Genomic DNA, 24911 nt, shown 5'->3' on the forward strand with positions numbered 1-24911 from the left:
GAACTATGATCTTTGAAGATGCAAGTGCGCAACCGAGTCATAGAAGTTTTCGGATATTGGAGCAAACCAAAGCAAATCTAGCACCGCTCTGTAGTCACTTCCCCACGAGGTCTTTGAACGTAGTTCTCTGGCTATGTTGTTAGTTCATGACCAGACGACAATTGTACCTACATTCTGAAAGTGTTTTGTTTTCTTTCTTGCAGTTCGTCGGTGCATCAATAGGTAACAATGAACTTAAGATCCAGCTCGCTGATCTGCCACAGGGTGCATGTGGTCTTGTTCTCGAATGTCTGGCCGGAGGCACAACATATCAAATCAAGCACATAGCAAATAAGCTTGCTTACAAAGTCGTGGTACAGCTTGCGTTGGAGATTTTGCCAGACGGTAAGCAATTAAGGTATTTCTTTTTAAAAATAGTTTGATAAACTCAATCTGACACATTTTCCTATCTGAATCTCGTGATGACCATAAACCGTCTCTTATGTTTCTTTCTGCAGATTGAGCTATCTACACTCGAAAATGATCATGTACCATGGTGTCGAAAATGCCTGATAATATGTTGTTTGATACCGAAGGAAACCTTAAAATTTATGATTTTTGTGTCCCTCGTGTCGAGGCTGAAAATCCAAAAGAGATGATAGGCGCGACGGGACACCCGGTGTGAATTTCTTTGAGAATCACGGAGTGTGAAATGTTTTTCCCTGAGAATACAGATCCTGGATTTATTTTGTTTATTTTTGAGTAAATTGTTTTTTATGGGCATCTTTGGTTTTACCGAATTATGCCGGCCCTCGGTCCGTCCAACTTACTTGACACCTACGTGAATCACTATATGTTTGTCTCCATTGCAACACATTTGCACTTAGCTAGTAATATAGGACGAAGACATATTCAAAATCACGAACCATATATATTCTCTCTCCCACAGCCCTTGGATTTCTATTACTACATTTACTATTAGATCACTCTTGGATATTGTACAAGGCTACAATATTTACGAAATATTATTTGTCTGTGCAATTCAAATGATCACCTTTGGCAAGATCACTTATTTTTTTGACGAAAATGATCACCTTTGGTAAGATCACTTATAGAAATAATTAGATGAAGAAATCGACAATGGAGATCGGTGCGGGTGGTGGGGGTGGGAATTACGGTGGAACCGTGCTCGATGGGCGTTCATATAACTAGTTGGACATGCATGGCGGCCCATCACCTTAGTCTGCAAATAACAGACACGGTTAAGCTATCCATTGTTGTGCAGAAGTGGTTGATGGCCAAACAGAGCACTAGATCCAGAATAGGGAAATGTCCGGTGCTGAGTAAACATGTACACAAGACATGAACTCAATGAAGAGACAGGCTGCATCCCAAAGAGATGCATGGTACATTGATATTACTGCTGTGGCTGGTTATCATCCACATAACATGAGCTACAAATGAAACACTAAATTGATGATCTGGGTGTTACAAAACCCTACCATTTCAATTTTAGAGTCTCGCATAGGCAGTTTCATTTCATAATAATTCACCCACTTTGACACATGCAAAAATTCAGGATATCGGAGGAAAACAAACCACCCTCGTGTTATCTATTCGAGGCGACCAATTGATGGCGTCAAATAGCAGCCCTGAACGCGAGTCGGCCTTCGCGGCAGCGTCGATGGAGGAGAAGATGTGTTGCGCGTCTGTCGGCGTGGACGATGGCAACGAGCCTCACCTGGTCGTGGACAAGTCCAGGACATATACTGCTAAGTCCAAGATACTTGTCTAGCGCAACGAGCCCGGCTGCAGCTGCCCGGTTCACATGCCGAGCCGCATACTTCGCCGCACGCTTTCATCGGCAACGTCACTCAGTCGCCGTTCTCCCGCGGCGCCGTGGCACGCCAAGCACAAGCAAGCGATAAAGAGAAGGAGCCTCTTCTCCATCCATAATGCGATGAAGGCCATTGCTGCTTCCGGTCATTTTGCTGTTTGCTGTGCGCTCCTGATGGGCGCTCCTGCCTGCTGCCGGCAATCCAGCTCGCTAGCGAGGCCAAGCTGGGATAGGGCTCGAGCCAAGCTCACTTCAGTGGCTCGGCAGCGTCTGCAGCTCGGTTCGGTTTGCATCCATTCTGGGGAGATGTTCATGCGCACGAGAAGGACCTGGAGATCGATGTGGATATGCTTGTTGCCCAGTCACATTGTAGAGAAACTTAAGCATTGTTCAGAACCGTCTAATTCGTAGTTGTCGGAGAAATTTTTATTTGCCGTTAAGAAAAAGCTCATCATCAATGTAAGCATGCTTTGCCCAATTGGCACACCAAATTTGCCTCAATTTGTTGACATAAAAGTTTTGATCAGTCATCTAGGTATCCCAACTATTTGTGATTAATTGTGTTTTAATCTATATTTTGTTTGTGATTAAAGTTCATAAACAAGCAAAACTCGATTTTTTAGATCACCATAATTTTTTCTTTCTGAGAGACTGAGATAGCCATGGTCCATTGTTTTTTTTAATTGAGATTGCTATAGCATGTAAGCAGTTTTGTTTCTTCATCGGTCCGCTAGCTGATCGGCCCGCGCCAGATTCTATTGGGCCAACCGGCCCAATTGCCTTGTTCTTATTAGCGCCTCATCCAAACTGAAGCAGACTCTGTCCTGCGAAGCGAACAATCATCATCGTATCATTATCATGAATCAATCTCCCGTCCGACTACGATCCGCCTTGTCCGTCTTCGATTTGAGTAATTTGCATTGTCAGCATGTGGATCACTACACTTTGGGGATTAATTGGCCGAGTTTGTTGTTCCTGTCAGCTAATGCAGCAGAGAAAGTTTACAGGCCACTTACCTAGAATATTCTGATCATATTGTTCCATCGGTTTCCTGGTAACTTGCTATGGAACTCCTATTCCATATTTAGTTAGAGTTCAGTAAGTTTGATAGCCAGGTAGAGTACTCTATTTGTCCGTTGAATTGCCTCTGCAAATCTGAGGATGTTGGTGGACTGACAGAATCAAAGAGACAAAGCGCTCGATGGATGAATTCTCTGGTCCATCTGGAGGGAGCAGAACAACAGAATCTTCAACACCAAGCGATCTCCGGCTGCGGGGATTCTAATGGTGATCAAGAATAAGTCAGCCCTGTGACGCTTAATCGATAGCAAAGGCGATGGGGCTTTGCTCTCCGGATTATAAGATATTCCCTGAGTAGTTACTATTAGTTTTTGCGTTGTTTTTCCTTTTCTTCTATCTTTTTCTTTCCTTGTAATTGAACTTTGTTTTTTCTCCCGTGGTCGATCTCGTGTCAGCCTCCTTCAATAGATCAAGAGCACACTGTGTCTCTTCTTTAAAAAAAGTGAAGAAATTGCACAAGGACTACGGAGATTTAAAGGTGCACAAAGAGAGCATGCTCCCGGTGAAATTTGCGATGAAAAAAAATAATCAAAACAATGATGCAGATACAAGATCTTCATGAAATCGAAATGATATTATAAAAGGAAACGAGAAACTAGTGAATAGGTGCATCCCGAAATGATGAACAACCGGCACATACCACATATAAAAGCAGGACAAAGATGAAGAAAGCGTATCAGTTCAAGTCTTCAAGAAAAGAAAGTTTCTCCTGTAGTCTATATTTTTTTTTTCGGTATTCTCCTGTAGTCTATAGGAAGTTAGGAACACAGTAGTGATATGTCAGACTTACCATGAACCAAAAACTTTGAACATGCAAGTCCACCTCAGAAGTTTTGGGCATTGGAGGACACCAAAAACAATACTACTACCACTCTGTGGGTGCTTCTCTTGCAGATGATCCAATTTGGTAGACTTGTTCGTACCCTATTTGACCGGCTAGCAAGCAGCTCTTTCCAGGCATATCTGTTTTGGAGTAGGCCGGAAGGTGAAAATTACATATGCCTTACCGACGCTGGTGGCTACAGATGTTACTATTTACAATTGTATGCTTCTTACATGCAAGATTATTTTTCTAGTAATATTAATTATTTTCGTTTCAAAATATTACTACTCTCTTTTGTATCGTATGTTGGCTTTTGACATAACTAGTGCATTATTCACCTCAGAATTCAGTATATAGTGCTATTAAGAATGGATTGATAAAACAAAAGATAAAAGAAGTCCAAACTGTTTCACGACTCATGTACTTGATGGTGTAGCATGTTCCTGGTAAAAAGGAATCGTACGTCGATGTTGCCAGCTAACTAAGAGATGAAACATGGGGTTATCAATCCCCGAAGCGAAACTTCGAGTCAACACATTTAACAAGGGTAAAGAGGTTAAATCGGAAGTTTTCACTCGGAGCTATAGTATGTTCTTCGTTAGTCTTTTGATAAAAAAATGTTCTTCATTATTCCAATTTAAAATTTGGATAATCAGGCAAGGGCAGAGCCAGGCCCGGTGCTACATGTACTGTAGCACCGGTCTAGCAAGGTGCAAGGATGCTCTGAAGAAAATATATTAACTCTTTAGCTCATAAGTATGGAAAACCCACAAATATAGCATTATTAGTCCCATCTTAGCACTCTCCTCTTCTCTAGTTTCTGGCTCCGCCACTGTACTAAGGTACTCTATCTGTTGAACTATCAATGCAAACTTGAGGACTATTTCTCAAAGTGATCTTTTTAAAAGAGAGTACACAAGAAAAATGTTGCAAATTTTGATTACAAATGCTGCAAAAAGCATAATATAGCAATGACCTAGAGACCGGACTTTTACAGACGCACACACAAAACGCTGTTGGTTGGTACTCACAACTATCTCACAGAATCGAAATAACATTGTAGAACACTAAAAAATCATGCATGAACAAAATGGAGAAACTGATGAAGATGTGGCACTCAAAAATGGTGAGCAAGTGGCACCTGCTATATATAAAAAAGAAGGGAGTTTAAGAGAAGAGAACAACGTTTCTTCCATAATCCGTAGGTACACCGTAGTCATATGTCAGCCTTACGTGAGCTAATTTTTTGAAGACGTTCCCAGAGCCCGGGCAAAACATACATGGATTAGTATGTAGCTTATGAACAACTGCATATTAGCCTTCAGATAATCATAGTAATTAGCATAAAAAAAATTCATAGAGCCCAGGCAGTTGCCGGGCGGTGGCTCCGCCACCGAATGGAGTTTGTATCTTATAAACAGCTACTGTGAAATATGAAGTAATTAGCAATTACGAAAGGTAAATGGATTCTTTCTCAACTGTGCCTTCCCATCACTAGGATTTAATATCTTGTTCTGGTTTCTCTTCGATGTTATTTGATTGTACTTAGCTCAACTAGTAGAGCTGCACGTTAATTGTTTGATGAAATGGCAGACACAAGTTGTATTTGCAAATTGGATAAGTGAATGCAGTTTGATGTGAAGAGAGAGTGTTTAATTCGATGCCATTTGCTTGAGCTTACGAAAAGATAATACTGCAGATTTGACCTGATCATATCCTTTGAATTGTTGTTCTTCTGGGAGTTCATCTTTCAGGAACTTTTGGATGGTAAAGATGCATTAACCTTGTGCCCGACGGAAGTTTGTCTTAAAGCTTATGAAGTGCTTTTCACTGTCAAATTTTGCTCAGTATATTTACTTCTTTGGTCTGTTATGAATCAAAATTTCTAGGTTGAATCAGGTTTTTTGCAACAAGAATAGTCAATTGTATCCTATTGTTTAGGATCTCTGTTTCCCCTAATCAATTCATGTTCACTGCAATGATTTCAGGATTGATGCATAGGACTGCTTAGGCAGGTGCCATGAGCATAACTGAGGTCCTTGAGGCTGCATGCCGATAACAACTATAGATATTCTCCGGAACAAGGCCTGGTCGGCACTGGCAAGACCATGGTCACCGAGGTCAACCTGGGCCATGTCAAGGGGCTGAGAATGGTGGATGCAGGTTTGTTCTTTATTTCCTTATCTGCAAGCTTGAAACAATGACCAATGTTGCAAGATTTTTATTGTCTGCAGAAGTATTTAATTTGATGCTACTGTTTGAGCTTATGAACAATTGCATAGTAGAGTTGGCCTGATCATAGGTCCCAGTTTTCTCTACAGGACAATGTATAATGAGAAGTATACACTAGTTATGCTAACCTGAAAACAGAATATACACTACAGGAACAAGCTAACACTTTAACAAGGAAGCTACAGGCTACAACTATTAACTCTCTGAATTCAAAGTAGTGAGGTTCAGTTTAACTTTTGCTTTTTGTACATTTCAATCAGCCCAGCATCCAACAGACACTCAACCACAAAAGAACATGCCATCAAATTTTGTGCTACCAGGGATAAGACTGTATTGTAATGTCTACTAAGAAATGTCTAAGAGAGCTTGCTCTGACAATCTGAATATACATACTATAGGAGATAGCTTGCTCCATGGATGTTGATTATTTTTCCTAGACCCAGTTTCACAGTACTGTAATACATGTACTTCTCTGCAACAATCATTGCCAGGCCTATTGCTAATCAAAGAAAATAATTGTCATGATTTAATCTGTTTTATTTACTGGAGCAGAGAAAGGCTTGATCATTTTAAAATTAAGCTACAGCTCAAAGGAGCCTGTCCCTTTAGCTTAATAATCTGGTAACATAAAAAGTTGGGATCCCTAAAAAGTTCCACTTCATTTTTTCGGAATCATCCTTTTCACTAGTGTGCGATGGTAGTATCAGTATATGCTTACATAAGAACGCATATTAAATTGAAGAGATGAGACCTCAGCTTTGTCAAGTTGTTTGTACAAGTGAACATTTCAGAATTTAAGCTACAGTGAAAACGAGTCGAGCTTATGTTCTCATAGTTCAATGACATTTCAAAATAAGGATTCTTACTAATGGCTGCAAGTAACCACTTGCATAGCTTGGTGAAGTAAGTAGGATGTATTTTAAACTGACTCTCATGCTTGCACAAAAAGTATGTTATGTTTTCAGATATAAATTTGATCACCAATGGTATCATCAGTATGCCATTTTGCTGTTCATATATCTGATGGTGTAACATACTAGCAGGCCGTAGCTATACTTCTTTTTTTTAATGCGCAAAAGGTATATAAATGCTTTGTCCAGAAATTAAGATAAGCTTGTAGCTTTCCCTTATCTTCAACTGCTTATCTGTATTTTTACGTTCTTCATTGTTCTCGGCAGTCCACCACTTCCAGTCTTCACCTTAGTTTGTACTCCCTCCGTTCCTAAATACTTGTTGCTGTTTTAGTGCAAGTTTGTACTAAACAGCGACAAGTATTTAGAAACAGAGCGAGTAGCTTTCACTTATCTTAAACTGCCCTTTCGAAATTGTTTAAATTTACTAACCTTGATTTCTCTTTTTAGCCTCACAGGATTTTCACTACACAAGGTTCAAAGCCATGCAAAAGTTTGCAAGAACCCAATTCAGCTTGAGTACAAACAGCAGTGACCCATGTGTCGTGCGCCCCAGGCCCTCAGCATCTAGTATATATCAACCCGTAACCACCACGGCGATTGTTAGACTTCAAAGCTTGCCGACAAGGTGTTCACGAGTGTGCTGTGCATCTTCTTCAGTAGCACTCTGCATTTTTTTTTTGACATCTGCATAGTTAGTCTCAAGATGCATATACCTCTTTGTTTTGTTTTGCTTACTTGAAGTGCTCACAAGCCCACCATATTTTACCTCTTGTAATTCATTCACATTTTCTTTTATAAAGTTGGTTGTGACTTTAACAATCTAGCAGAAATATGTACAAGCTGGTTGTATGATCTTACGTCGGGCAAAGTTGGCCTTCCTTATGCTAGCTAATTTACTACGTCCACGATCCTCACAGCATGCTCGTGTGAGTACAAACCAGAAAATTATGTTACATGCAGCATATCTTATGTTACACTCAGGCTTTATTGAATTTGGTGGGCAACATAATCAATTTTCTTACGTCGCATGCAAAATAATTGCATACAGCCAGGACACTCGGTGCATATTATGTTCCTGAAGCCACCGTAACTTTCTTATGTTGCATATATATATCCACACCATTTGGTGTATCTGTGTATCCATAGAACATCAGCCTTCCGATCCATATCCACCGATTAGGGATTTACGTGTCCACTTTTTGCAAAAACACACCCGCCGACGAGCCAAACCATTCATACTAGTTTGCGGAAAGCCCCAAATCAGCACAAATCACCTTACTCCGTGCGCCAGCAATCCCAATGTCTCCACGGCTCCACCCAATAGTAAATAATGGACCTACTGCTCCTTCGGCGATGGAAGATTGAGGCTGCCGCAGCACGACGGTGGCGAGCGATTGGATACTGCTGACACCCGGAAGTTCCATGCGACCTGAGATGATCGGCTGGATGGCCTCCTGGATGTATACCTGCACTTTTTGCTTGACGGTGTATAAAATTACAGGAAGCATCAATTTGATCACATTGCACTTGTTGGTGGATTCAATTGGTTAGTGCTGCTGTAATATGAGATGTTTCCTTCTCAAAGCATATTGAGTAGATCTGATTTTTTTATCAGATGCTGGTAACTATTTGCACGTCATACATGCTGCTGATGCTGCTGTTCCAACTCAAAGAATCCATTAATCTGTGAGGACAGTGCAGATGATGCGATGGTGGGCTTATCGCTATATGGACTTAAGAAGGATTCGCCGGCCGCCGGCCGCCGTGACGACCATATGAATGGCAGATCTATGTCAGGGCGCAGGAGCAAGGGATTGGTATTTGGGTGATTTGCGCTATCGTGGGGGCTTCTGCAAATTAGCATGGCTAACTTGGCTCCTCCGCGGGCATGTATTTGCAAAAATTCCACACTTAATCTTTAATCGCTGGATATATATGGATCCGAAGCCTACCGTTTCCGCCCGGACCAATGCTGTAGATAATGGATCACGAGATTACCACTAGACGCGCAGACCCGTAGCGGAAGTAGAGTCGATGTAGCGCGTCGATGCCGAGTAGTCGAACAGCCTGCTCCTCCTCGCCGATCCCACGAACAGTTCGTCCAACCGCCGCAGGTGCAGCTCCTCCGAGATATCCACACGTACAGAGAGGAACTCCGTGCGACGGACTGCTAGATCCGATCGCAAGGCTTTGGGCGTGGAGGTGTGACGGCCGAGTCTAACTCGCGTCTGTACTGGTGTAACTCTAGACGGGTTGGTCTCCACCGCTTATATAGACATCCCTAGTGGGCTCAACACTTGAGGCCCGTTAGGAGTCTAAGCCCGATACGAGTTGGATCCGATCCAACTCGGTTCCCATCCCTTAAGCGTGTGACCCTTCAGGTTCGCGGTCAGTCGGACACGACTATGAGCTCGGACTGCGGGTCCGAGCAACACCTTACTCGTCCACTGACACCGACTCAAGTCGATAGTTGGTAGCGGCGCCTAGCAGCACGTGCCAACTCCCGAGAAACCACAAGGTATATTGACGAACCATACAATGTGTCATATGCAACATTCCTTTTGGCTCACGATATGTGTGTTGAGCTCAAGGCGAGTGCTTGTCATTCTTGTGGATAGCTCGACTCTCTTCTCGTTCCTGTGATACAGATTTCCAAACGGGTTAACACTTAACCCAAGTCGCATGGCCATGCTTTCCAAATCTGATCACTCGAAAGGGCCCAGAGATATCTCTCCGAACAGGAAGGGCAAATCCCATCTTGATCAACCATGACTCGCAGCATGCTTCTCAGCAAATCCGAAAGCTATCTTTATAACCATCCAGTTACGGAGTAGCGTTTGGCAACCCCTAAGTAGGCCAATTCACATCCCAAGCTCATGCGATGACCTCAGGTCTAGAACTGGCATATACATCGTACTTGAGACTAACAAATGACAATCTCGTTGTGTCTCAGTGCGGGTCTGTCCGACTCAACAATCTTATTGTCGAGTCCATGCTATCAGTCGGCAACACCTTGCCCTATGACTTGTGAAACATAGTCATCATACTGATTCACATTACTAGTCTAGGTTATGTGTCCGCATAATCTCAATGACTAGGGACCATTAGAACAACATCATAGAATACATAGTCTCACAAACAAATCACGTATTTATTGATACATATCAGTGATGATGTTCAAGGACAATAACAATAACTCATGAATACATAGGAAATAATATCATCACATGATTGCCTATAAGGCATATCTCCAACACATTTGGATACACAAAGTGGTGTGGATGCATAGGATATAGGACACCTTTTTGATACTGCCGGGAGTAATTACTCCTACTTTTTCCACGTTGAGATACACCAGATAGAACGGGTATCCGGGCGTACTAATTAGCCCCCGTTAACCCAAGTAGGTGCGTAGTATCTGTTGAGAGAAAGTAGATGGATAAACACTGATTTTTAGAGACTTATAATCTCTAGTTAACGCCACTAATTGAGCAAGGTTGTTGGGTTTGTACTTGTTATATATCACCCCAGGCTGAAATGGGTGGGCGGGTGGGACCAAGAGCTCTTGGTATCTCGTAGGCGACGGGAGAATGGACTGGACGTTGGCTAAAAGAGAAGACTTGTACATGCATGTTAATCCATGACGCGTAATGAGTAATTAAGTACTATTCTGCTGCATGCTATAGAACATATGTACTACTTTTTTCATGGTGCTAGCTACTGCATGTGCTCATCGCCATGGATTTTCTAGAAGCTATCATTTATTTAGGTATTCTAATTTCTAGTATGAACAACGGAAGGATGGAGTATGTAGTATATAGTATCAAGAATAAAAGCATGCAGTATCAAGAATAAAAATATGTAGTATATAGAATATAGAATGTAGAACGTAGTATGTAGTATGTAGTATATAGAATATAGTATGTGTAGTATAGAGAATGTAGTATATAAAGTATGTACATACTCCATGGATGTAGTATAGAGAATGTAGTATTTTTCCGTCCAACAAAGGATGTCTTAACTTTGACTAAATTTGAATGCATCTATACACTAAGTCATGTCTAGATACATCCAAATTTTGACAAACTTGAGACATTTTTTGTTGGACGGAGGAAGTATATGCAGTATGAAATATGTAGTATGTGCTCGTCGCCATGGATTTTCTAGAAGCTATCATTTATTAAGGTATTCTAATTTCTACTAGTTGGAACAATGGAAGTATGGAGTATGGAGAATATTGTATCAACAAACACATAAGAATGGAGTATGGAGAATAGAAGTATATAGTATCTAGAATACAGAATATAGAATGTAGTACAAATTAAAGGTAGAATGTAGTATATAGTGTGAAGTATGTATGTACAAAGGTAATATGTGGTATATAGTATGAAAAGTAGTATTGACCATCCATTGAATGATAATCTATCGTTGCAGTACAGTATGCTTAAGGTGAATCGATTGTTGCAAGAAAGAAGAATTGATTTAGCCATTCAAAAGAGAGATGATGCATCGCCCAACAGGGGCCCTGCATGCATCGACCGGCCTGCTAATCATACAGGAGTACTACTAATCGCTAACTAGTCTCCTTAGATTCTCATGCGTCCGCTATAGCCTCTGTAGGACTGGCAGATCGGGAGTCATCTGAAGCATGGGATCGATCAACCATCGTGGTAGATGACGCACAAACATAGATCTGCGGGACTCGTCGTTGCAGGACATCGTTGCCGACGTCGCGGGCCGATCGTCGGTAGGCAGCCATCGCTTCCGCCGCTGCAGTACGTACTGGCCGCTTCCGCAGATCGATCTTGTACCTGTAATGGCATATCTGGTGGAAGTTGAAATCACGGTTAGATTGAAGATCATCACGTAAGTAAATGCATGGATCAAAAGAAGAAAAAAAATACCTCTTCCTCTCCCGCTTGTGTGCAGCTAGGCATTCGTCGACGTGGTTTCAGATCTAGTATAGAGAAACGAAGGGAGAGAGAAACGTATGGAGGCATAGAGATCTCAAAAGCAATTGACCCAAAGTTAACTAGCGAACAACTTACAGACACATGCATGCGGTGATCGATTAATTAGTACGTTTTTCGCCGGAGAGCGCATCAAACGGCCGGAGGTCGCCGGAGAGCGCATTAGACAGTCGCGCCGGCCGTTAGGAGTGGGGTAACTACACCTAAGAGTACCTTGTAATTTCGCACGCACACTGCTCCCGTGGCGGATGACTGACAAAAAAAGTGGCGGCAACAAAATCTATTTACAACCAACGACCATCCTTGCCATGGGTGTTGCAAAATCGGAGCACCAGATCTCACCAGATATTGCTAGAACTATACTTGCTTTTTTTTTCTTCAAAAATAAAATACGTATACTCGTGTAACCGCTTGACGACTTCCAGACTAAAGTAATTTTATACTAGGAGATAAGGATTGCAATTATAGGAAAATAATAATTCTTGCCCTTTGTTTGGATGATGGGATTGTACCATAGGAACGAAATAAGATTCCACGTTCCAAAGAGGTCCTCGTTCTTCGATAAACTGGTAAACTACATAGAGAATCAAAGAAACAGCCAGTCTATAAGTTGTATCCTAAACCATCAACCGTTTTGGTGCATAAGATCCCAGATAACAAGCTCCAATCTATCAGATGCTGCCTGCCACCATGTACTCCTGAAGATGCTCAGCTGGACACTACAGAATATATAGACCAAGTTCTCAACCAGTGGATTGCCAAGTAAATAGCAAGCCTCCAAAGGATCGGAAAACTTTAGAAGAGCGAAAGGTTTTGCCCACATAGACACATTACAGCTGGTTGCTAGTGATGAAATCAAAATGACACTATCAAAGTAACAACCAAGAGGCGCATTCGAAAGTGATGAACATATGCTATATATATGAAAGCAACACACTCATCGATTGAGAAAGCATATAGATTTAAACAAAAGACAGGCAGCCCGCTGTGGTTTCTTCTGTACGTCAATAGCGTCATATGTATAAGTTTTGAGGTATTGGAGCAAACCAAAGCAATACTGGTATCAGTCGGCGGTTTTTGCACAATGTACCACTATTTAGACAGGGTTGTCCGTGCCTTATTTTTTGTATGTAGTTCCTGCACCATATACCACATACTACACACGTTGGTTCATCCCTCGTAGTCTGGCATTGTTCGTGAGGAATGTCATCCACGGCGAGTCTCCACCCTTTGCTACCATATCAGCTGGATCAAGTCAACAAGGACCATCATGGCCAGCTAGCTAGTCACCGCTAGTTGTTAGCATATCAGGCATGTTTAGAGATCTAGGCGTCAAGATGAACATACAAACATTGTTCCTGATGATGGACGACTGATCGACCGGAACAACTGGGGGCATGGTGATTATGGTGATCGGCGTGCCCGTGAAGGAGATGTTGCTTGGTTGGGCTCGAGGATTAGATGTAAACGAATTCCTCAAAGTTTCATCAGCTTAACATCCAAAATCTGAGAAATTGTTGGTAGGAGCTGACACTGCTCGTTGTATTTATAATTGTATACATTTCATATATATGGTAAGTTTGTTGCAAGAATTGTTTTGGGAAGATATATATACTACGAGAAGGTTTTTGTTTAGTTTGATGACGATCTTAGTTCTTTGGATTTGATCATGGAAAATAAATCAGTAATCTCTTTTCTAACCTCTTAGTGACAAGTTCAATAAAATTGTGTCCATATAAATTGGCCATGCACGGTCCAGAACCTTAATCTGAAAATAACAGAGAAAAGCTATCCATTGCTGTGGAGGAAGTGGTTGATGGCCAAACAGAGCACCAGATGATAAATAGGGAACTGTCCGGTGCCGAGTAAACTCATAAGATGGACACGAACTCCATGACGAGACAAACTACATCCCAAAGAGATGCATGGCATATTGATATTGTTGGTTGGTTACTCATGCAGATAACTTGAGCTGAAGAAATGAAGCACATCAAATTAATGATTAGGTGGTATTTAGGTCCCACCAATTCTCCATAGTCACATAGGTAGTTTTCTTTTCTGCAAGGGGGCAATTTATATTGAAACCATCTTAATTTGCAAGATGCTTTCACAATGCACTATGTTCTTTGGGGAAGTATCCAGTGAAAATGGCTCTTGGGTGCAAATGTGCAAATTTTTCTCCTGAGCCGTTGGATCAACAATATACGGCACGGATCACAGGTGGTGGGAACTAATCATCCACTTAAACCCTGTTTTGCAGATAACCCCTGCTAAAACACTAGGTCAGTTTTTTCCCAGGAATGTGCCTATGATCGCTTCGAACGAAATGCTTCGTCTTCAGGGGAATTTGACAGCGATGGAGAATCCGGCCGCCGGCACTCGACCACCGCCGGCGGCGCCAGGTGCCCGCCCCGGACCAGCATGTGCCCTGTACCTACGTCAGGCTACTGCCCCTGGTATGCAGTGGCCTCGCTGCTCCTCTGTCCCCTGCCTGTTCATGTCAAACTGCAGGGTTTTTTTATGCTGGACCATACTTGTGAGTTCAGAAAACTTGTGCTACAATGTCTATGGAGGAATTCCAAGTAAGAATTCTTGTTTTCTCAATTGAATGACAGAAGCTGATTCCCAGCCATAATTGCATTACAGAAGGTGAAATCCATAGAACTTAATGATGAGCAGAATTCTACAGAAATTTGGTAAATGGTACGTATGCTGCCAAACATTCAGAAGCTTTATGATATGAATTTGGTAAATGGGAAACATGAAAGTTCTATGCTATCAATTTTATAAGCATTGCAGTGCGCAAGACAGGAGAAATTACGAACTGAAACCATAGACATTGTATCCAATAGCTAGACTGACACGAAAATGAAACAAGTTAGGAACAATTACAGGTAAAAATGAGATCAAGTCTAAAGGTGCTTGACCTCAGCCTTCTTCTTCTGCTGCTAAAGCCTGTCCAAAGAGTCATCAGCACAGCACCACCCCGGAGTCATTTTTTTAATGTAAATTCAGCATGTTTTTAGAACAAATTGTCATGCCATGATCCAGGTAAATTTCATTTCAAAAACAGAAATTTAGTCAAACTGAAAGATATATGAACTGAAGAACCATCATGTTTCCACTTCTACGCATACACTGAAGTCAAGTTAATTGTCACGATATAAAACAAGACAGCTACTTTAAGAATCTACAATTTCAATCTGTACAGCAACAACACAACAACGAAGGAGAATCAATTTGCCTGCACATCCACCGTTCAAGTACAGCAAAGCAAACAAGATTGAACATTTGGTTCTTCAGGTTCAGGTAGACAGGTATACAGGGACATTTTGTCCCAAACAGCAGACTGCAGCTTCAGGTTCTTCAGGTTCCATCTGTGTCCAACGGCCGCCGAACGAAATTTGCACATATGTACCCAATATATGGGCCTTACATACCCGGACGGAGTCAGTACTGTTTTGTGCAATCCAAGGTTAGTCTAATGTTAACGAGAGTGATTAGAAGGGTGAGGTAACTTAATTAGTTTGGAACCCATAGAACTTACTTCTTTTCAATAACTTGTAAAGCTTTCAGACGAGCTTCAAATATTTCCTTAAAAACAAAAAATGCTCCCAAAGAACTTAAAAAAACCCAAAGAACATTCAAAGTCTCCGAAAGCCTAGATGAAGAATAGGGATCTGGTGGTAAGTAAGCAAACAAGGCACGATCTTAATGAAGAGGTAGGCTGCAATATTCGGAAGGGATGCATGGCATATTGATATTGTTGGTTGGTTACTCATTCAGATAACTTGAGCTGAAGAAATGAAGCACATCAAATTAATGAATCGGTGGTATATATAAGATCCCACCAATCGATAGTCACATAGACAGGTAGTTTTCTTATATGCAAACAGGTTGGCTTTCCCTCCTAGGCGCACAAGCAAGAATTACTAGGATATTGGAAGAAACCAAAGTGCCCTTAATTGAGTCGCTTCGAGCGTTCCAGAATAAGAAAAGGTAGTTTTTCAGGGAACGTTCCATATATGTGTTTGGAAGTTGTAAATTGGCAATATTATATTGGTGTAGCTGGATATAGGGTACATGTTATCATAGCATCATACCCATCTGCAGTCACCTCATTGGACTTCAGGAAATGCATTTGTTGTGCTTGTAGTCACCAAAGAAGGTCTCCACTGCCATCTTCTTCAGATTCATTACAAAAAGCGTGGTAGCTCGTGGTACTTACATCGAAACTCTTCTTTGCACTGCAGACCTGACCAGGCAATATGTATTGAAACCATCTTAGTGAAGATGTTACCACAGTGTACTCTGGTCTTTATTGGAATTTCGGTGCAGCTTAGCAATTACCATCTTGGGCTCAAGCAAGACGATGCGCTCTTTGCAAAAGGTCCAGCGATCATGGTGCGGGTGTCGTGGACGTCAACCCGGCTCCGGACAATGCATACTTCTTTGGTTGCCATTGCACCTTGCCGTCGGTATGGACCATATGCCGGCTGACACCAATTGGACTGGCAGAGCAGATGCAAAGCGGATTTGAGCTTTGCAAACATATCGAATAAGAGATGAACCTATTTGGATAAACAAGACTTGAGGCTTTAGCGTATCTCATGGTGGTGGTGGTGAAGGAATTTTAGATGGAAAATGAAGAATTCTAATTCTACTCCGCAAAAACATGCTCTTTGGATCACAAGATATATGAAAATTTCCCTCAAATTTTGAAGCAAACCAAACATGAGGTCTAACCTCATGGAAAGTTTCCTAAAAAAAACTCATGGAAAATTGCGTATTAAACTCTTCCAATTAATCCATCTTCTATCTCTTTTATTCATCTGATTAAGCATCACCTAATTTCAAAATGCTATGTATTTTGTTGCGTAGCATCCAAACACATCTTTCAAGTAATTCGTGTGTTTTTATCCCTATAGCGTTCAACATGCCCAGTAAACTCATAAGATCGACACGAATTCAATGAAGAGACAAACTACATCCCAAAGAGATGCATGGCATATTGATATTGTTGGTTGGTTACTCATGCAGATAACTTGAGCTGAAGAAATGAAGCACAGCAAATTAATGATTAGGCCGGTGGTATAAGATCCCACCAATTCTCCATGGAGTCACACATAGGTAGTTTTCTTTTATGCAAACACACAGTGGCTTCCTTCCTACGCACAAGCAAATTAGGATATTGGAAGAAAACAAGGAACCCTTAATGCTAATGCCGTGACCTCTGCCCCCGAGGAAAAACAAAATGTCATTTTTAATGTAACATCCCATATCTGTGTTTGAAACCTTTAAAGTAGGAATACAGTACGGGTATAGTTGGTCAAAATAGTTAATCAAAGCTTATTCACCGGGTCAAAAGATACATCGCACATGTAACCATCAATCACCATGCTTGTTTAGAGTGAGTAGCAACTCTTTGGGCGTCATCGTCGTCAACATCTTGTTCTCCAGCTGCAGAGATGCGCCATCTCATTGGAGTAGAATCGATGGATTCGATGTGCTTGTAGCCGCCACAGAAGGTCTCCCTGCCATCTTCTTAAGTTTCATCAAGTGTGGTAGCTCGTGGTACTTGTATCCCAACTCTTTCATGTACTGAACCAATGAAACAATTTATATTGAAACCATCTTAATTATGCTATCATATCATAGTGCGCGCTTGTCCTTTTATCAGAATTTTTGTGTTGGGGCTCGAAAACACGGCAGGCAGGTGAGATGTCTGCATCTTGAAGTTGTGATGTCGCGGTTGCCTTTTAGTTTCTATCTAATCAGTGACAAGCATAGACAGCTTTGCAGCCAAGAATTAAAGGGGCGTCCAGATTAATTCTGACTATCCATTTGTAAATTTGGATCCATTATATATCTAGTTTGGATTTATACGAACCAGATGCACTCACCTTTTCTTCTTCTTCTTTGAGAGCATCTCCAGTACTCCAAATTAAAGCCTTTCGTCATGGTCTCCGGCGCCGGCGAGCCGCCGGCGGCGCAGTCGAAGAAGGTGTGCGTGGTGGGCGGCGGGCTGGCGGGGCTGGCGGCGGCGCGCGAGCTGCGGCGGGAGGGCCACGCCGTGACGGTGCTGGAGCAGAGCCACGACGTCGGCGGCCAGTGGCTCTACGACCCTCGCGCCTCCGCCGCCGACGCCGATAACGGGCCGCCAGTGCACAGCAGCGTCTACGCGTCGCTCCGGCTCGTCGGCCCGCGGGAGATCGTGGGCTTCTCCGACTTCCAGTTCCGGCCCGTCCACGGCCGCGACGCGCGCCGCTTCCCGGGCCACCGCGAGGTCCACCGCTTCATTAAAGACTTCGTGGCCCAGTTCGGGCTCGCCGACGCCATCAAGCTCGACACCACGGTCACCCGCGTCGCCAGAGCCGCGTCTTCTTCTCCGACACCGGCGGAGAGCCAATGGGTTGTCACCTCCGTTCACGGCGGCGGCGCCATGGATGACGAGGTGTTTGATGCTGTCGTGGTGGCCACGGGACACTTCACGAAGCCGAGGTTTCCGCGCATTGAAGGCATGGAGGAGTGGGGTCTTCTCCGGCGCCGGCAGGGGCACAGCCACTGGTACCGGACGCCGAAGCCGTACCGCGGCGAGGCGGTGGTCGTGGTCGGCTGCGGGGACAGCGGCAAGGACATCGCGCTCGACCTCCTCCGCGGCGGCGCCATGGCGGTGCACGTCTCCGCCGCCAGCCTCGACGGATCCATGTCGCCGGCCATGGCCAAGCTCCAGGCCAAGCACCACAACCTGCATCTCCATCCGCGGCTCGAGCGGCTTCAAGCCGCCGACGGCCGCGCCGTCTTCGCCGACGGGTCCAGCATCTTCGTCGACGCCGTGCTCTACTGCACCGGCTACGCCTACTCGTTCCCCTTCCTCGACCTCGACGCTGCGGCGATCTCCGTCGACGAGGAAGACGACGGCGTGGGCACGCCGGTGCTGTTCGAGGGCGTGTTCCCGCCGTCGGCGTCCGTGGCGCCGTCGCTGTCCTTCGTCGGCATCCCGAGGACGGTCCTCGTGCCGCGGTCATTCGAGGCGCAGGCGAGATGGGTGGCGCAGATGCTCTCCGGACGCCGCAAGCTGCCGCCGGAGGAGGAGATGTTGAGGAGGGCTTTGGAGTCGCAGGAGCGCCGCCGCCGACATCGAGCCGGGTTGGAGCCTGTGGAGATCTTTGAGGATGGAGAGGAGTACTACCGGGACTTCCCGCCGGTGGAGAGCTGGAGGAAGGAGCTGGTCATGTCCTCCATTGCTAGAAGGAGCCAGGACTTGGAGAGCTTCCGCGACCTCCCCGAAGAAGACGAATGCGAGACCGCCCCGAAGGGCACCGGTGGCGACGACTTGGCGGCAGCTCAGGATCGACAAGGTCATCAAATTGTGGATGCTCAAGTTGCTCTGCCGGCCATGGACAAGCTCCTTCTGAACGTATAAAGTACATGGATGCTTTGGCTCATCTGCTAATAACAAAGTTTCAGATACAAGCTGTTGAATAATCTCTGAACAAATATTCAGATAGAAGAAAATATCCAAATGGAGTGCTGGTTTCTGAATTCTGAGCTAGCCTTGGATGGAAGAAGACATGGGAATGGTCATTTATACCCTTGGCTGCCAAGTCAAATACTACATAAATGAATCGTGTTACATTGTGGTACAATTTTTCTACATGTAAAGACCGTGTCACTTATTCAAATAACTATTGTACAATGGAGACTGAAACCTATATTGCCCCAAGACTGGCGTATACAACAGGGAGCAACATCTTAAGACAACTACTATACATACAGTGTCTGAGAAATAACAGCAGTGTTGAGAGGCAGTCCCATAAATATGACTCGCGATCGAAAGATATGATTTGTATCAAAGAGACACTATTTGTTCATACTTAGGATTCCTCATTCTTTACCGGAGTCCACTGTGCAGCTTCTCTCTTCTTTCTGACAAGAAATCCGATAGCAAAACCAAGGATCAGGGCAAACATCACGCTGCCTCCAATTTCCAGGTATAGCGGGGAGATCTTCAACTTGGTGCTGACTCCCGAACTGAGCTTTGTTTCATCGACCGAATTGGCAGCGCTAGCATCTGTAGATGTTTCTCCAGAGAATATCTCCACCATGTCATGTACCTGTCCGTCATGGTTCCCGACATAGATCAGTGTTAGCTTTTCCCTTGTAGCGACGAGTCTTGTGTACCCAAACTCGCCACCACGGTACATGGAACTCCCAGGCTGTGGAAAGATGGGAACATCTGGGTGGTCCTGCCTCGGTTGCCAGATCGGTTGCCAGTCTTGACCACCCATCCCGATCACAACGTGAACAGGGGCACCAGGGTATACGAAGCTTGACGACATGTTGAGACACTGATAGTTCTTCATGGGGCAGAACCTCTCGTACCTGTGGACATGCCCCCAGAGTGCAAGAGTCACATTATATGTCACCAACAATGGCTCCAGATGCTGGATCATCTGCTGTCTCATAGCAGCATCCCTGACTTCGTTGCTTGAGGTATACATGGGCCGGTGGCCCTGAAACACAACAAATGGAGTTCTGCTTCGGTTCACCTTCTCAAGGTCAGCTTTTAGGAAATTGTGTTGATCGCTGCCCTGAATGAAGTTAGTTTCGGTCGACATGTACACGAAATGCACGACGCCTGAATCAAAGGAGTAATAGAGATTCCGCGTGTCAGGAGCCCCATTGCCAGTAGGTAGAATAGAATTCCCAGGCATTCTGAACTTGACACTGTATGGTATCCCACATTCGCCTCCACCGTCCTTTCCATATGTAGCCCATGATGGTTTCCACGGTTGTGAAGGCCAATCATACTCATGATTCCCTATGCAGACATGGTATGGGGTATTTGCAGCAATAGGCTCAATCTGGCTGAAGAAATGATCCCATACCCAAGAATAGCCTCTGGCATAACTGATGTCCCCAATGTGCGAGATAAATGCAGATTTATCACCAAGGGCTTCAATATCATGGAGGATCCACTTTACAGTTGCCAAGCTTTCATCTTGTGTGCGGATGTAGGTGTTATAAGGTACGTAAGTGCCCATGTCACCAAAGAGAAAAGCATTAGTCTCATTAGCCTCACTGTCACGTGAAATAAAGCTGTATGTCTTGCTCCATCCTCCCGAGTCACTACCAACCTATCAAAAATAATTCAGTCAATTAAATTCTATATATGAAGGGAACATGTATACATAACATCCTGACACTGAGCTTATTAGGCTCATGGCCCCACATTCCAGAAGTCTGACTTCCACAAACATCAACTTTTCTTAAGAAGGATCTGAGCATAAACATTAAACCACAAAAATGTGCAACGGCTTGACAATAGATTGACATGATAAAACTATAAATTTAGCCACATCAAAAGAAACCACACTCAATGCCGAACTCAGAGAAACAATAAAAATAACATCCATCCAGTTCCGGTTTACAAAGAGCTCTGATATTTCAATTGCCAATCATATGAATCAAACAACCAAAGTACCCATGTACTACATCTTCTAATTGTTTCATGTCATCTTCAAACAGTCCTATGCGGACCTTCAGATAATTGCAAAGCAGTAGTGCAATTTTAACTACCAACAAAAGCTAAGGTGACTCTTATCTTAAACATAATTCTCTGTCTATTCTACTAGAGTGCAGAATAACCTCGAGTCCTTTCCGGATGAAATTTGGGTGCCTATACTTCTTAATGATATAATATCGACCCCCCTAGTCCTAGGTACTTTACTTGATTGAAACCAAAACCGGATTAACTGTTTGAACTAGTACCCAGTAGAACATTAGAGTTCAGAATCAACTGCAGTATTTGAAGGACACGCTGTCACATAATACTTAAAACAGGAGCTCACTGAAGTTTTATACAATGACCTGGGTTTACTAACATATAATTCAGATCGATGGTGAGAAATCCATGACCAGGTCACAATCAATAAGAGCAACACGCGCAGCAGATACAGGGCCATCTTCTCTGTACAAGTCATTGAAACAAAACTATCTTCTAAACCAAATTGTAAAGCACAGTTGGCCCAAAGGTTTCTATGTTTCCCGAGGCGAATGCTTCCTACGAACATCATCAAATTTCTTTAGCGCAGATTAAAACATCAGCTTGTGAAACAACAAGCACCTAGCTTAGCTAGCTCATTCCCAGACTACAATCCTAGAGCTAAATTGCCAATTGCAACTGCAGGCTGCAGCTTCATTGACTGATGAGCTAAATTTGATTGCTAATCGGATCGAGAAATTTCAATTCTTGCAGGTTCAAACCCACCAAATTTACCTTGTAAAAATACCTCCTTCCAGGCTGCAACCCCTTCATGAGGCCGTCGAAGACGAAGCCCGGATGCCTCCATCCGACGCTATCGTTCGCCGGCGAGTCGCACATGTGCTTCTGCTCATACGTCCTCACCTCCGTGCCCACCTCCACCCAGGAATCCTCCTTCTCTTCCTTCTCCAGCCCATACCTCACAGCCCTCTTCCCTTGGTCAGCGCACACGAACATCACCCGCATCTCGTCGACGCCATCGGCGAACGCGAGGTGGACCTGCTCGGGGCGTGCGGCGGCGATGGAGACGTCGGCGGAGGCGGCGACGCGGTGGCGGCCGTGGGGGAGCGGGTTGCCGTCGTGGTCGACGTGGTGGTAGGAGTACTCTTTCGCGGGCCAGCGGAAGAGGCGGAACTGGTAGGGGGCGCGGAGGCTCGGGAGGCGCGGCAGGGAGAGCTCGCCGTGCCCGCCGCGCCAGGAGGAGGAGCCGTTGAGGAAGAGGTAGCCGAGGAAGTCGCGGTCGGGGGAGGAAGGCGGGGAGTAGATCGCCACGTGGTCGAGGGCGTCCGGGTCCGGGAGGTCCGACCACCGGATCGTGATCGAGCTGTCGGATTCCGTGAGCTTGGCCGGGGTGGCCGTCAGGGTGGTGGCCGCCGCCGCCGCGGTCCTTCCGCCGGCGGCGGCGAGGGCCGCCAGGAAGAAGAGGAGGTGGGGGGTTTTGGGGTGCATTTCGCCGGGGACGCCGAGCGAGCGTGGACGAGTTTGGTTTGTGTTAATGGTCTTATTTGACGGCTAAGATTAACTTTTATCTGGGACCCATATGTCAGTGATCGGAGTGGAACATCCATATGGCAAAAGCAAAAGGAATATCCCGTGGAGAGGGTTGAGATACTTTGGAATTTGGATAATCTATTTAGTATTTTTTGGATTCTCATTGCTCATTAGTCATGGATACAGCTCCTTTTATTCTTCTTTTTGTTGCTTCACGGAGCAACGGCGGTTCAATAAAAATAAAATATCATGAAAATTACGAGTAAAAATTCTTGGATGAGTAGCTAATTCTTCAGTTCAATATTATGCAGTGGCAAATGCTTCAACATGACATCGTCGGTAAGGAATGATCACATCTAAAGTGTAACCTTCACTCTTACAAATTTCACTACTCAAACCAGAAGCTCCGTTTATTCAAAGTGAGTGCAGATCGCACATCATTGACAACTGGCTACATGGAGAGCAGCTGGGGGTTCGGTATCAATCAATGAATGCTAATAGGGTTTTGTTTTCCTCCACCATCCTATACTGAATCGAGCAACAATGTACATGGTTTGGGATTCATTCACCAGAACGATGGAAGGATGCAGCCAAGTTTTGTAACTATTTATAAATGGTTTGTTCATCAGTATTGTGTGCTTAATTTGGGAACATCTTATCATAGTCATGACAATGTAGCCATGACCGCCTGGCTTTCACTCACCATCTTTCCTGTTGCAAATCCAGTCAATTTTCATGTGTTTGGTTTCATTGACATATTTCCATATTTCTACTTCTTGATGCATACATGTATTAATTACAGTGTGATCAACTGATCGACTATATTGGTTAAATTAATGCTTGCATCTCAAATCAACCAAACTTCGATTATTAGCTGGCTAATGTGGCGAGTAGGGCAGGAAATGGTGGGGGCATCTGTCTTCCGCAAACCAATAGAAAGTCTGACTAATAGCTCAGTTCTTCTGATTGATAATTACCTTCCTTTTTTAGTTGTTTTAGCGCTAACCAAATTTATGGGTAATGAGAGTGTACCTTAAAGTAACAGACGAAATCTCAAAAACGTTATAGTAGTAGCTTGAAATGCTTTTCTTTTATGGGTAATGAGAGTAGGGTTTTTTGAAATAATCATGGATTCAAAGATATACTCTAGTTCGTCATTGAGTTTCTGCCTTCGTTCGAGCCAAGTGCTCTTGAGATTTGAGGATAATTTCTCCACGTGATCTTTAGATATACATATAAAAAAGTTACGAGATATATCGAATTTGCCAGAAACTTTGAAACTTCTTCTTTTCCCCCGGAAAAACAGCACCTCTGCTTTCATATATTAAGAAGGAGAAAAATCTGTACAGAATAAAGTATCTAGGGAAACCCAGAAAGTAATCATTACAATTCTAAGAGATATGAGAAATATCTACGTATGCCTGATGTCTGAGAGACAAAAGAGGAACAATTCCGTCGATCATAATGCAGACTACGTTAGCTGCTTCATTCCGAAAGATTATGCATTTCAACTTTTACAAATTTACCATGAACACACACCAGTATTCTTATTTCATCGAACTCGGTCTGCGCTCCATGGCGCAAACCCACTAATTAGTCAGACTCTCTGTAGATCTTGAAGATATGAGAACCTATACATCACGATATAGACGCCAATAATGCTTTGTTTGCCTCCAGTGTCTCAGTATAATTTTTTGTAGATTGGAGACCTGAGATCTCATTGACGATCATATTATCATCAGAAAGATAGATAACTTTTTGCCCTAAACTATAGCTAGGATGTTGCTTTGTGTGCTTTTATACCAAATTTTCTCATCATTCATGTTTGCTTTCACAGGATCGGTTATATGGTCTATCATGCATTTCCTTAACTCATGTTTTGTGGATGACTTGACTGGTCAGCAGCCTGCCTACTTCAATGGGTTCATCTCCTGTGTGCATATTCCACATTTAGCGAAAAACGTATTATACACTTTCCTTTTGTCAAATTGAAATAAAACTTCAAAAATTAAAAATATAAGTTAGGGTAAAGAAACAC

At 43.6% G+C, this 24911-nt stretch overlaps 2 protein-coding genes and 2 long non-coding RNA genes across 4 annotated transcripts; 3 read left to right on the top strand and 1 right to left on the bottom strand.

Annotated features, from left to right (window-relative positions):
* The first annotated feature begins 6 nt into the window (after positions 1 to 6).
* On the top strand, positions 7 to 756 carry LOC112270177. The gene is made up of 3 exons (XR_002962562.1): positions 7 to 109; positions 204 to 384; positions 498 to 756. It is a non-coding gene; the product is annotated as an uncharacterized LOC112270177 (long non-coding RNA).
* A 4180-nt stretch (positions 757 to 4936) lies between these two features.
* On the top strand, positions 4937 to 7444 carry LOC112270207. Its single transcript, XR_002962595.1, has 3 exons — positions 4937 to 5177; positions 5708 to 5882; positions 7313 to 7444. It is a non-coding gene; the product is annotated as an uncharacterized LOC112270207 (long non-coding RNA).
* Positions 7445 to 17580: 10136 nt separating this feature from the next.
* Positions 17581 to 19534, top strand: LOC104581753 (flavin-containing monooxygenase FMO GS-OX-like 8). Its single transcript, XM_010230157.3, has one exon. It carries the CDS (start codon positions 17795 to 17797, stop codon positions 19259 to 19261), a length of 1467 nt encoding a protein of 488 aa, XP_010228459.1. The 5' UTR covers positions 17581 to 17794; the 3' UTR covers positions 19262 to 19534.
* LOC100843391 (probable inactive purple acid phosphatase 2) lies at positions 19399 to 22863 on the bottom strand. The gene is made up of 2 exons (XM_003557630.4): positions 22118 to 22863; positions 19399 to 20975 (listed from the first exon to the last, which is right to left on the bottom strand). Exons 1-2 carry the CDS (start codon positions 22829 to 22831, stop codon positions 19713 to 19715), a joined length of 1977 nt encoding a protein of 658 aa, XP_003557678.1. The 5' UTR covers positions 22832 to 22863; the 3' UTR covers positions 19399 to 19712.
* Positions 22864 to 24911: the final 2048 nt, after the last annotated feature.

The sequence above is a fragment of the Brachypodium distachyon genome, chromosome 1, assembly GCF_000005505.3.
Source record: "Brachypodium distachyon strain Bd21 chromosome 1, Brachypodium_distachyon_v3.0, whole genome shotgun sequence".
NCBI lineage: Eukaryota > Viridiplantae > Streptophyta > Magnoliopsida > Poales > Poaceae > Brachypodium > Brachypodium distachyon.

Coding starts and splice junctions, on each gene's coding strand:
- LOC104581753 (XM_010230157.3), top strand. CDS start 17,795: ATGGTCTCCGGCGCCGGCGAGCCGCCGGCGGCGCAGTCGAAGAAGGTG.
- LOC100843391 (XM_003557630.4), bottom strand. CDS start 22,831: ATGCACCCCAAAACCCCCCACCTCCTCTTCTTCCTGGCGGCCCTCGCC. Junction 20,976..22,117: donor GAAGGAGGTATTTTTACAAG/GTAAATTTGGTG, acceptor TATTTTTGATAG/GTTGGTAGTGACTCGGGAGG.